General features: G+C 45.0%; 1 protein-coding gene across 16 annotated transcripts in view; it reads right to left on the bottom strand.

The window, feature by feature from the left end:
- Positions 1-13,358, bottom strand: part of Bend7 (BEN domain containing 7) — a 79,552-nt gene extending 66,194 nt beyond the window's left edge. For 3 of the 16 annotated variants that reach the window (XM_033765618.1, XM_033765619.1, XM_010642001.3), the window contains exons 1-2: positions 13,103-13,354; positions 11,874-11,958 (exon numbers count right to left, since the gene is read on the bottom strand). In XM_033765618.1, coding sequence (XP_033621509.1) covers positions 11,874-11,949 — 76 coding nt within the window. In that variant the 5' untranslated portion in view covers positions 11,950-11,958; positions 13,103-13,354. Of the gene's footprint in view, positions 1-566; positions 588-860; positions 880-11,873; positions 11,959-13,102 lie in introns of those variants that run through there. The other 13 variants (XM_010642003.3, XM_010642005.3, XM_010642006.3 and 10 more) reach the window with 8 other exon arrangements.
- Positions 13,359-13,404: the final 46 nt, after the last annotated feature.

Genomic DNA, 13,404 nt, shown 5'->3' with positions numbered 1-13,404 from the left:
TCTCTCTCTCTCTCTCTCTCTCTCTCTCTCTCTCGTACTGGGAATTAAACCTAAGGCCTTTGCACTAAGCTACATCAGCCATCTGCAGCCCTTTGTTTTTCATTTTGAGACAGGGTCTTACTAAGTCACTAAGTTTCCCAGACTGGCCTTGAATTTGCCATTCCTGTCTCAGCTTCCCAGAGCGCTGGGATTACGGGTGTGCACCACCATACCTGCCTTACTTTTTTAAAGAAAAAAAATCCAGAAAAAACGTTAACTTTTTCATGGTGCTAAAGCCAGGTGTAAAGCCAATAGCAATGACAGTCTGGGATGTAAAAATGTCTTGATGGAGCTGGGTGGGAATGACTAAGAGCTGGCTGGAAAAAGCAGCAATGAAAGCCAAGCAAGCAGGGTACTGGGAAGTGGCGAATCTCATAGCCCTTCAGACACACACCTAAGATCATTTTCTCCAAAAGTCATTATAAGCTGTGTGCTTTAAAAAAGAATTGGGATGTATTTCAGGGGATAGAGTGGTAAAGCCACCATGGCTAAAGACTCCCTGCGATCCAACCTGGCCAGCACCTTACCGACTCGTGTGCTCCCGAGAACAGCCAAGCAGTCCCATTGTTGGTGTACACATTTTACCCAGGGGAAAACAGAGGCTGCGGGGTAGAGAACCGGCACACATGTTCCAGGACCCACACACGGCACTATGCACCACTGGTCTATTAAGCGGCTGAAAGGCAGGAGCGACTCCACTCACGAGACAATCAAACCATGTGGTGTCCAGGCAGCAGCTGGCCACGAAACAGGCGCTTTCCGAACCACTCAGCAGCTGAAGCACGTAGGTGTAAGCACACACAGCAGCAGGGCCAACCCACCCCGAGTTCCTTTTTCTGTTCTTCTGTGCAGCTAGGGATGGAACCCAGAGCCTCATGCACCGCTTCTATGATTCACCTTAAGAGATTCTGTCACACCGCTCCACAATGAAAAGAGTAAGGCTCAGAAATCCTTTTTAAATTGGAAATTTGGTTCATGTAAATCTTGTTAGTGCTACAAAAGCAAAAGATTAAAATGGGAAAAGCAGACTATGAATTTGTGTTTGTGATTCTATGAAACATATAGCAAACATCTTCAAAGGCTGGCAAAACACATAGGAAAAATATAACAAGATTTCAGATTAAGGACTGTTTCTGAGTGCCCATAGTAATGTAACCAAAATCTTGCCTTCATTCAATAAGAGATAAAATATTCATAATTTAGTTTGGAAAGCGATACTTTCTCAATATAATTTGAAACGCTGATCCTCTGATCTGCTGTACAGAAAACTTTTACAGGAGCTCTAAGACACAAGTGCAAATCCCTCCTCCTTCCTGAGGTGCTAGTTTACATACCTATCTACATCATGGATTAGTGAAGGACGGACATGTTATGAGTATTACATTTTTTGGTCATTTAAATTCTTTAAATATTGCAAGTTAAAGAAACATATGCTACTGGACACTTTCAATTTCACTGTAAATAATACTAACAATGATGAAATATGGGTTACTTTGCAACACTTCTTTCTTCCAAGAATCTTGGGGAACTCTGATAATTTTGTGTCTCAAGATATCTGGAAGATAGTGGCGTGTCCTAATGGGCTAATGCCTTGGCAGAGGCAATGGTAGCTTAAATCAGTAGCTTCTAAACTTTTCTAACCATGGTTCACAGCAAGAAATACATTTTTCATATCTAGAACACACACACACATAGGTGCCCTGCATATGACTGAGAGCTCATGAATTTACCCTCTGACATTTTCTATTGTATTTTTTTGTTATTGTAGTAATGTTGGTGCCAATCCACTAAATGGACTTCGTGACCATCTATGTGTCACAACCACGTGTGTAAGACACTCGCTGCCTAGGCATCTTCACACCTTCCACGCCCTTCTGGATCTGCTGATCTCTCACCTGCTCATGTGACCGTCTACAGGCCCGGACTGTGGCCCAGACCCATACAACCAATTGCTTACTGGACATCTGAAAATCATATCTAAAAAGTATTTATTCCAACTGTCCTCATCCCCAAGTTTTAGTAAATGGTTTCAGCTCTGTCCAGAAACCTGGGAGTTAGCTCTGTTCTCCTTCCAACAGCAAACTAACCACCAAGCCCTCTCCTGTAACTTCTGAATTACTTCTGAACCCTTCCACATCTCTCTACCACCGCCTTTCCCATGACTACTTGATAGAGCCACTTCCAAAGGCCTTTAGTTTCACCCCTCCAACCCACCCCATCCTGACTGCAAACCTAACATCACGTACCTCAGAATGCCAGTCATCTTAGGTGTGAACCCCAGCTCCTCATCACGGCTTCCAGGCCTCCACATTTGAGCCCTTGGCCCACTTGTCCAGGCTTGGTCCTTCCATGTTTCCCCTTATCCTATCTTAGTGGCTTTCAGGTTTGACTACACATTAGAATCACTGGGGCAAAGCTTTTAAAAATACAGTTGCAGGAAGCTGAAAAAAATACTGATGTACTAGAAGTAAACCCCAATCTGTAGCATCTTTGAGAAAAATTCTTTTCATGCAGTGTGTAGGGGATGGGAAGCAGACGCCATTGGATGCCTCTCGGTGATAAGCTTTTCCCATGGAACTTATCTCTTTTTATCTTCTCACTAGTTCCATCAAAGGTGACAGACAGGGAATGGCTTCTCCTACGTGACAAAGGAAAAGACTGAGTTGTTTGCCCAGCATGACCAGAGTAAACCCAGAGAAGCCAAGCCAGACGGGGGCCACGCATCTCCTCCCTGCTGCAGCACCAGGTCGCTCTCGGAGAACTCGAAGGAGTAACGCTGAACTTGTGGAGAAATGCTGAAGCCCACAGTCCTGCTGCAGCAAATCCTCAGCCACAGCTCATGCACTGCCTATTAAGGTAACCATTAAAGTCTTGCTAGTAATCGAAAAATTATATATGTGCAAAGAGAATGAGTTAATGTTAACTGCAAGACCTTAACTTCTGCATCTTCTGACTTTCTGCTTTAAAGCTGTACTGCAACCTGATATTTCTGTGGGGTTTTTTACATTTTACATGTAGGAGTGAAGTCACATTTGAGATATAATTCCATTAACCACACATGCAACTTCATAGCCTATTATGTTGCATCAACTTTTTCTGTGAAAATAAATTGTTAAGGATATTATTCCTGGAACAGAATAAATTCTTGGAATTACTGAGTAACTTATATACTGTACCCTGTTCCAAGAACACATTACTTATTTTATCATGACAAAGTAAAGTTATTAATCTTCTGGCTTCCATTTCAACAATGAGAAATGCTGTAAGATGCGCAGACACCTGCATTACATTTCGGTTCAAGTTTATATCATCCATAAACATTTCCGCTTTGGACACCTCATGCAAACAAATGCTCACGGAATACACTATGTTGCATTCGGTTTTATGAAACTATAAAAGTTCCTTGCTGTTAATTACAGAGACAAACGTCTCATCACACATTTGGTTACCAGATAGCATAATTAGTTTTCCCCATTAACCTTTCAGATACAAAATCTGATTTCCAAGTAAAAAACATTGTAAAACCCTTGGAACTCAAATAACACAGTATTTTTGTACATATTTGAAAAAAAGGTAAAGCTAAGAGAACAATTTTATGAATTCTTATTTACAAGGATACTGATTGTCTGGAATACTGAAAGAAAATCTGTCTAAGCTTTGTAATTATTCTCAAACATATTGTCAAGTATGCATGCAATAAGCTGTGCTTTGTATAGACAGGAGGCACAGTAACCTGGTCATCCATGGAATGATCCCTTGATCTCTCCCTTCTAGTCCCAGCCTTGCGGCTGAATTGGTTCATCACAGCCTTTGATTTGTGAGACAGACACAGGAAGGGGAGACAAAAAAGAGGGGAAAGGAGTTCAGTCAATGGCAATGGAACACAGTCAAGTGCCACATGGTATTATATGCAATATCATCCCATCGATGATATAGAACAGAACATCATACCAGCCTTGATTTTTTTGTATACACACTTTGAGGTTCACACAATGACAAACTTGCCTAATGACACATCTCTCAGAACACACAGTCAAGGTTAAACTGCCCACCAGCTGACTGCCATGTAAAGGGCTGTGCTAGAGCTCTCATACTAGGGGCATTTCTGTGGTCATCATATTCAAATGAGGTACTACTGACATTTATGCTGCCACTGACGTTTCAAGGGTCAGATGAGGACCTCGTGCACTGCCATTATGGGGCAGTCTTGCGCGAGAAAACTGTCTCAACCCAACACATGGTCCCACTCAGATCAGCTGATAACTAGTGGTAACTAGTGGTAAACTATAATTTAACGTGGTATTCACTCTTTTACTCAAAAGCAGTTATTAAGAGCCTACTCTGTGCCAAGTACAGCACCCCAGGAATACAGTGAGCATTTAAACTCAGAAGTCTTCCCCTGAAGGCACTCAGGTTGAGCCTGGAAGAATAAATGAAGGAGAAACATGAAGACAGGGTAGTAGAGTTGCTCCAGGCTAAGGGATCAGCACCACACATGCCAAGACCACAGCACTTACAGGCGCCTTCACACGGCGCAGGCTGGTTTACATGCAGTACATCTGAACTCACAGCTGGAGATTAAAAGGGAAGGAGGACTATTAACCTAGTGAAAGAGAAAACATACACAGTGAAAAAGAAACATTGTTCCTAGTGTTGAGAAATTTTACTCCTGTTATGCTGGTGAGGTCCAGTTAACTACTAAGAAAGAAGTATAAATTTCTACCAGCTGAGCCAGGATGGGAGCAGAGAGGTAAGAGAGCTAAATAATAAAGTTATAAATTGGCTGGTTTCACTTTATATTGAAATTAAAATCAGAATCTTCTTTCATGCATTCATCTGTAACTAGCACACTGCTGGGCAGCAGGGAGGCAGAGACATCCTTACAGAACTCACACTCCTGTGGAGATGGTACAAAGCTGAGAAGTTTTGCTTCGACTTTCTGGAGGAGGCTCATCAAACGGGGGTCTGCAGGGGTGAGTCTCACCAGGCAAGGGAGGACCAGGACGAGAGAGCCAGGCAGACAGCAGAGTGGAACATGCCGTGGGTGAGGTGAGAAAGTGCATCCCCACAGTGTGAGAAAGCAGGGCCACTCAGTGAAAAGCGATCAGGTGTGTGAGAAGGGAAGCGTCAGGAATAAAGTGGGAGGAGGAGACAGGGCCATTCACACAGGGCCTCGACTGTCATGCTCAGGAGCAAGGGACCGAACCTGAAAGCAAGAGATGACGCAGAATTCCAGGCAGAGGAGCCACGCGAGCCGTGTGCGAGGCAGGGAGGAACCAAGGGCATCCCCTCGCCACAGCTATACACTTGGGCCTCTGCGGTCCCCAGGCCAGCTCCCCCTGCTACTGCTGATGCATTCCTCCCCAGGTTGTTTTCCCGAACAACAGACTTCCTGTCTCAGTGTGCTGGGTCTATTTTTAACTGAGATACAAAACACACTGTTCCAAAATCTTTACTTTTCTCCTATAGATGGCCATATTATTTTCTTCCAAAGTAAAACTGTATTCCCCTGGGAACCAGCAAGCCTAAACTGTCAATATGTCTCCTTAGACGATGCTCCCTTGGACATCTTTGCAAATGACTTGGTCATAATCACTACAGGAAAAGTAAAATATCGCAATGCATTTTGATATTCCTCACTTAGAAACAGTTACTGAACCACACCGAGCCTTTCTGAAAGACAAAAAAGGCAATTTTTCCTCAAGACACATGCTCCTCTGCACGGACCTTGGGGAGCACGTCGTACTGGATGCCAGCCCACCCGCCCCTCGCCAGGGACTTGGGCAGGAACCACTGGGGCAGCATATGCAGGATCCTCCTCCCTCAGACCTACAGCAACTGCTAAGGTTTTATTGTCGGGAGGGATTCATACACAGCTTTATTTTCCTAAGGCTGAAAAACTTGCTTCCCCTGAGGCTGAAAACTAGACAGTGTCAGCCTGCACTTTCTGTGCCATCTCAGGCACCCTGCAAAGCCACACCAGGGTGTGGGAGCATACACAGACTGGCACACATGATCGTTTGATTTGGTTTTCAATATGTTGTGGGCTTTCACATGTCGGTTTCTCTCCTTTTTGACCCATTATAGACTTGAAAAAGAAAAGATTTCCAGTTGTAGTTCAGCATCAGAAATAAATTCTATTCTAGTGTATTACAAAAGCTTTTGAGTTTCAGCTTGGATCACAGCATGTCTCTAAAGTCTCAATATACTACATTTTAAGACCAATCTTCAGATTCCAATACAACAGTTTCCACAACAGTTTCACATACTTAAATAACCCATGTTTGTGAATCTCTCTGTTCAGTGTAATTATAAACAAAACCCCGTGCTAAGTGCTCCTGAAGATCCAATCAGAATCCAGGCCTCACTTGCCCTCTAGGATCTGACAGTCTACATTAGGAGGCAGCAGGAGAGCCGGTGCAAGTAAACAAGCTCGATTTAATGTTGCAATTGTAAAGAAGGGACGCGAGTGTTTCAGGGAGACTGGGAACGCAGTAAAGCCAGGCACAAAAATAAGTAAATATCAGGTAGTACACAGTAAACACAGAAAAGTGATGTTACCCTTCAACACTGAAGTATTCAGAAGAAAAGATAACTTCTAATTTGGAAGGGGAAGGTAGAAGGATTTTCCATTTTGAAAAAGCGTGTTACTGTGTAAGATTTCCTACATGCTATAGACGAACTGGGTAAGGCAGGGCTGGCTAACATTGCTATTTTATAATAAAAGATTTTTTTAAAAATCCTGAAGAGCTTTGTTTTGTCCAAGGTGTTTCAAATTGTTACCTGAGGCCAAATCAAGGTTTTCTGCCTCTGAATGTAACTTTCTTTGCTATAAACTGAAAAGGCTCACAAACCTAGGTAATCTTGGAAATGAACTTTCAACATGGTCTGGAGAAAGGCTTTTTTACCAGATGGAGTCTGGAATGGGGCAGGACAGGGCTGGAGCGTGGAGAACATGTAGCAAAGCAGCTTGGTGAGCCGAGAGATGAGAACGGAAAGCACTGTAAGGGAACGACCAGGGACCAGTTTGACACAAGCACATTTTTCTGTTGAGGGGGAAAGGGACTTAGGAACGGAAAGGAAAGCTAAGAACAGCAAACAGAAAGAAGAGGACAACTTCCTCCCGGGCAGCACGGCCAAGTGGAAAGAATGTGGCCAGACTGCCCAAACCCAGGCTCTTGTCCACTCCTTCTCTGGACGACCCCAGGCAAATTAACTTTCCTAAAAGCACATTTTTTTCATCGAAAAATGGGACTAATTATTTTCTTGGAAGGGGTGCAGGGTTAAATGGGATAAAGTGTGGGAAGTGCCCAGTGCACGAGAGATGGGAAACAAACCTCACTCCCTTTCTTTCCCCGGTGGTCCTGGGGTTTCTCAGCAAGAAGCTTCTGCCCACCGCCTTCCTCCTGCTCTGCCTAAAGTGTCCCTGTTACCAGGGTAAGTTCTGCTTCCTGAGAGCAGGCTGGATAGGGCAGGGTGCTGCACAAAAGTCAGAGGAAGAGAGACACGGGGTCCTGAATGACCAGCGAAGGGATGCCAAATTAGTCTGAGTTCAGGCAGAGGAAGAGCAGTCCAGGGAGGGGAAGAGGAGCTACAGAATAAGATCAGCCCATGTGGGCAGAACAGGAGAGAAGAGCCCAGGGCTGGAGGCAGCTCTGGCAGACGGAAGAGATTCCAGAACCGGATGTCAAGAGCCCTGTTCTTAAAGTGTGGTCAACTACTAAGTACTACATGGCCTGCAGCCAGTCATTTTCGGCTCTGAGCTAGATACAGCACCCACCTCCTGCTGTCTGCAGTAGTCACCACGGGACAAACGAGTATCTCAGAAAGGCCTTACTGCCAGTGCCTCCCAAGCCCAGGGCAGTCGGTGCCATCTGAGATGACCACGTCTGCAGCCATACAACTGAAACACATCTGCGCACACACACAGAGACCTAAAGGAGCCACTGGAGCTTTTGTTTCCTCAAGAGGCTCTCTAAACCCTGTGCTCACAAGGGTTTTTGAAGCCATTTTTGGACATATATTATAGTCAGATGTATTTGTGATGCGGCATGCAACTGTAAAAATCATGGAGATCTGGGGCTTTTAAGTCATGAGTGAGGCCCCTCAACAGGCTGCAGAGGCCCACAGAGGACGGTGGGATGTATAAGGCGCATTCTCACAGCAGCTCCTCTGGCCCTTCACCTGCTATACACACTGGACGCTCCACATGGGAGAGCAGCAGGGTGAGAAGCCGACGCTGGGAGGCAGGGCTGAGTGGCTGTGTAAACTCACAAACTTCATCTGTAAGGCACACAGAGTGGGAAGGACAACTCCCTTCTTGGGACAACTAGAGGGATAAACTCACAAGTTCTTACCAGTGAGCGCTCAACAAATGGCACCTACACTGGCCACGTTCCTGACCCCAAGAGACACTCCTAGTTTTCTGTCCCCAAAAAAAGGGGGAGACCTGATATGAAAAAGGTGAGGAACATAAGGACACAGTGGGACTCGGGGTTGAGGATGGAGCCTCTGGGAAGGGGAACGGAGTGAAAGGCTCCTATTTCCAAATGATGGAATTCTGAGTTTTTCCTTCTGCCCTGTCTGGGCCTCCTCGGCCCTTCCTCTCTTCCAGGGCTGTATCCTCTCATCGAATCCAGCCACCAGCGTGGAGAAACACCAGTGTCTCCTTCCTCTTGGGAGGAGCTGGCACCCAAGCCACAAGCTCCGGGTGAAGAGCACGCTGTACCCCATGCGGCACACCCAGCTGCTCCGGGAGCAGCATCGCAGTGGTGAGGGGCGTCGTCCATAAATGTTGGGTGTGAGTTCTCTTTAGACAGATTCTAGGGGCCTGCAGGGAACAGCTGTCATCAAAAAAGCCACTGAAAAGAGGCTCAAGATCAAGGAGATCTTGACCATGCTTCCCTGGCATGGCCAGCACGCCATGGGCTTCATCTACAAAAAGCTGTATAACCAAGCAGAACATTGGAAAGAATAACCAGGACAGGCTAGAGCTCCAAAAACATTCACTAAATGAATAAATAAATGAGACCTGAATAACTGAAAAATAAATGTTTCAAATGCATTTGCTATAATAGTAAATCTAAACCAAAACTCAAAGTATAAAAGACTTTAATGCTTGTATTATTACGATGAGTAACAAATTAACTGTTTCATAAAATACTTTTTAATAAAGTACCCTCCTACGAGCATAAGGTGTCCTCATTGAGTTCGCCTGCCTCGAGACAGGAGAGGGGAAGTTTGGACATGAGACCTAGGTTCACTCCACGTTCCACCAGTCACACGCAAGTCCCTTCACTCTGAGCTTCAGTCCCCATTATTACGGGAAGAAGAGTAGCCATCCTGGGTACCCTGTAGGGGTGCTGTGAAAACCCCAAGATAACAGAGGTGGAAGTGAGTTGTAGCTGTACAATGTAGCACTCAAAGTCCAGCTGTAACCATGCTTCTTACTCTGCCGTGGCCCACATCATGCTGCCCACCAGGAATCTTCCACCTGCTCGAGGTCTGGTCTTTGCAAAGCTCTCCGCCAGTAGAGGAAAGGCTGTGGGCCTGCAACTCTACTTCTGTTTCTGACCTGCTCATCTGTGAATGCCATTTAGTCACTGTTCACACAGAGAGGCATAGGGTGGGGAGGCAAAGCTCAGACAGCCTGACTGGGACCCTGCCTATGGCCATCCTCACCCTCCGAGCGACCCTGTGGCGGGTGTGCTGCAGGAGTAAATGAGACCATTCACATAAAGGACCCAGCTCAGGCCTTGCACACAGAGCTCAAACTGCAGCTGTGTGATTTCTGCATATGTCCCACTCTCCCCCAGGATTTCATTCGCTGAGAGCAGGGTCCCTGTCCAATCCATCTCAGATCCCACTCCCAAACCACAAAAGAGCTGAGTTCATTTTCTCACAAAAATACTTGCTGAATTGATCAAATGAATTGTTTTCTTCCAAATCTTTACTGTAGTCCATCAAGCCAGCTTGAGAAAGTCAGCGTCCATGGGGTAAAGTTCCCTTTTCAACTATCAAATTAAAATGTGTGACTGGTTCCCAAAGCCATTTACCCTACACAGCACACTCCTGGCTGCTCAGTCTTTCTGACAACTACTTTGAAAGTGGACCCCAGCCTTGTCTTATCTGGGTGTTCATATCTTCCTCCACTCACAGGAGGAAACAGGATAGCAGCGGCCACCTTTGAGTTTGTAGTTTACTGAACCCTGAACCCCAGAACCTCCTGTTCCTCAGCCTCTCCTTTATCATCTTCAAAATTCACTTCCTCTTGTGTCTTTACTACTTTTCTACACACAGAAGAAAGGAGGCTGGGGACAGGTCTTCCCTGGAAAACTAAATCAAGGACATGGTGTTTCATCTGTATAATCAACGTAAATTTTCTATTAGAAGGCAAATTCTTTATTTCAAATGGCTCAATCCAGTGGTCCTTAAATAGAGAACTCACCAGGCTAGGGAACTGAGAAGCATAAAATTGCAGACCTCTTTCCTGGCCATAGCAATTCACGTCAGTATCAACCTTTGGGCTGTTTCAGCTCTCTGAACAGTCAACAGGTGGTGAGAGCAGCACGGCCTCAGCCATAGTCTCTCCCTCAGCGGAAAGACCCCTGGGGCCCGAGATGATGTTCCTGTAAGAAACGTTGGTGTTTCCCTACTATTTCACGTCTGTAAGCACTGCATGTGCTCAACGTCTTTCAGTCCTTTGCAATCCACCGTTTCTTTCCTTCAAAGCAAAACAGAGATCCGTGTGCAGCACACTATTCCCCAGCTTTGTCACCTGAAGGATGGTCAAACTGGTCTGAGTAGCAGTAACCGGTGGCCTGGAAGCCGGGCACGGGGCACGCCGGCCCTTGTTCCCATTTGCCCCACCCTGCCTCCTCTTAGTCCACATCCCTGACACCTGGGGCAAGGTGAAGCCACCCAGTACTCTCCGCTGTGACACTGTGGGCACTCCACTCTTACAGGCAACATCCTAAAGTCTGACTTTCGGTTCCTGGTCTGCAGATGACAACTCACACATCCAGTCCTTCAAGTACAAAACGACACAGCACACAGCAGCTACACCTGGTTACCTGACCCCGAGTGTGACCACACTGTTGGCAGGTCTGGGAGATGTTGCCTTTGCTCCACTTGCCCCTGAGTTGAGCCAGGAAGGACGGAGGGAGGCCAGCAGAAAGGCAGGGCTCTTCTCCATGGTCAGAAATGTTGGTGGGAAAGGAATACAAAGGCAGAGAAGCAGGAGCCAAGGCACCACAGAATGGTAAATAGCACTATCAAGAGGTAGCTGGGCAGACAACCACACTTTTATTTTCCTTACGCTTTTTGACTGTAGATTTAATTTAATTTTGTCATGGCAGGATTAGCAACCAGGCCACAGAGGTGAAGGGACGTTATAATAAGACAGCACATTAATCCTCTATCCCACCCAAGGCAGAAGCAAAACCAAACAAATAGCAGCTTCCTGGAAATTGAATTTCTGTTATCCAGATGTCAAAGATGTAATACCCCAATTACACAAACTATTGGCAGTGAAGCATGCCAGCAAATATGCAATGTAAATGGGGTGAGCAGAGCCACAAAACTGCGCGGTCAGCATCTGGCTCCGAGAGCGAGTGATAATTAGCACTGTGTGCAGACACTAATAAACATTTATGTCTGAAATTACAACTTTTAGCAATGTTAATAAGGAATATATTGGCAATCTGTAAAATAAAAGGTCTTGAAAAGAGTGTCACACATTAAGCAGTGGCAGACATTTCCCGTTCTCGCACAATCCCCCCAACTGCAAATGGCCACACTGTTTTGCTGAGAAATTAATTGACATAGGAACCTACCTAAAAAAAATGGATTGTGTTTCTTTGGCCTCCCCATTAACACTGTTGCTGAATTCTGAGATCTTATATATCTCATGGTGATAATCTGGCACGAGAAAACAACCAAAAATTAGAATTCTACTGACCTCGACAGGAATAAGCAGTAAAAGCTAGACTCCCATTCTCTCTAGTATTTATAAGCCATACTTTATAAATCTGTTTCAAGAACCCAGTTATCTGCAGGATTTATTGCCCACGACAATCCCTGAAACTTGCACAACTTGACATATTAATTGGATTTAGAAAACAGCAATGGTTGGTCACAGTTTTCATCGTAAATTTTGCCCGACTGTTGCCAATAATTAGGCTTCTTTTCTTTGAGGCAGCAAGTATGTTTATAAGAGAAACCTCTTGCCAAATCCCAGGCATGGGGAGGTTTCCAAATTTATCTCCACAACCCATTTTTAAGAGCATATCAACAGCATGCTCCAGAGTCATCCGGAATGCTATCTGCTCAGTTTACCAGAAAATCTCAGCTTTGAAGCAGCTTACAGCAAAGCATGTATAGGAAATACTAATTTGTTATTTCAAATACAGTCTATTTAAGAGGCGGCAAGATTTCCATCGTTTACACAAGTGAATATTTCTCGTTCAAATACTGCATTTAATATGCAATAGTTTATTTTCTGAAACAACACAGAGCAGAAAGAAGCAAACCCTAATTTTTTCTTAAAAAAGGAAAAAAACTTGCTATGTCAGTCAAAGTTTCAAATGCAGTATTTTACAAGATTCTCTATGGAGGCTGCCATGTTTCTGTAATCTGTTTCTTAAAAGGTAAGTTCCCCTGTGTATGGAAAGAGAGTCCTTCCTTAAGAGCTATTCCATTCTGGGGGCCTCAGACATCACAGGACCTAAGGACAGAGTTACTCTCACTTTTAAGATAAATTAATAACTTCGCTGATGTCAAAAATCCAAAAGCAGTCTGCATTCCTGAAGGAATCGGCACCAACAGGGGAGAGAGAGGGAGAGAGAGGAGAGAGGTGAAGAGGACAGGGAGAGAGACTTCTAAAGGACAAATAACTCAGTAACCAACACTGTTGTGAAAAAAAAATGTTTTACAAAGAGAGAAGACCCAAACATTTTGAAAACAAACTATTTCAGGCCTCTTTCATTCAACTGTGCCCAAACTAAATTTGGGAAGAGATAAGTAGATCTTCAAACTGTGTATAATTAAACAATCTTCAGGCTACCTCAAAAGTGGGCTCTGTCGAATTCACATCTCAGCTATCTCAGCTTAGCTGGAAAAACTCAATTACTTCGGAGACTGCCCTCCAATTTCCACTCCTTTACATGCGACTTCTGCCCTGATGCCAAAGCCAGATAATACCACCCCGTTAAAGCAGACAGGTTCTGCGGCTCGGCTTTGGCCCCAAGCTGATTCGAAGACTTCCGAGCCTTCTGGGTCTAGACTCGGTATTAGGACCTGTGACACAAGGCGAAAACAAAAACCGAAGTCACCTGCCTCTCGTTCAGGGCGAGCCAGGAGCGGTGA

The sequence above is a fragment of the Fukomys damarensis genome, unplaced genomic scaffold (assembly GCF_012274545.1).
Source record: "Fukomys damarensis isolate Sample0158 unplaced genomic scaffold, DMR_v1.0_HiC HiC_scaffold_19, whole genome shotgun sequence".
Taxonomy (NCBI): domain Eukaryota; kingdom Metazoa; phylum Chordata; class Mammalia; order Rodentia; family Bathyergidae; genus Fukomys; species Fukomys damarensis.
The sequence above is the reverse complement of the archived record's forward strand: the minus strand, read 5'-3'. Positions and strand labels throughout refer to the sequence as shown.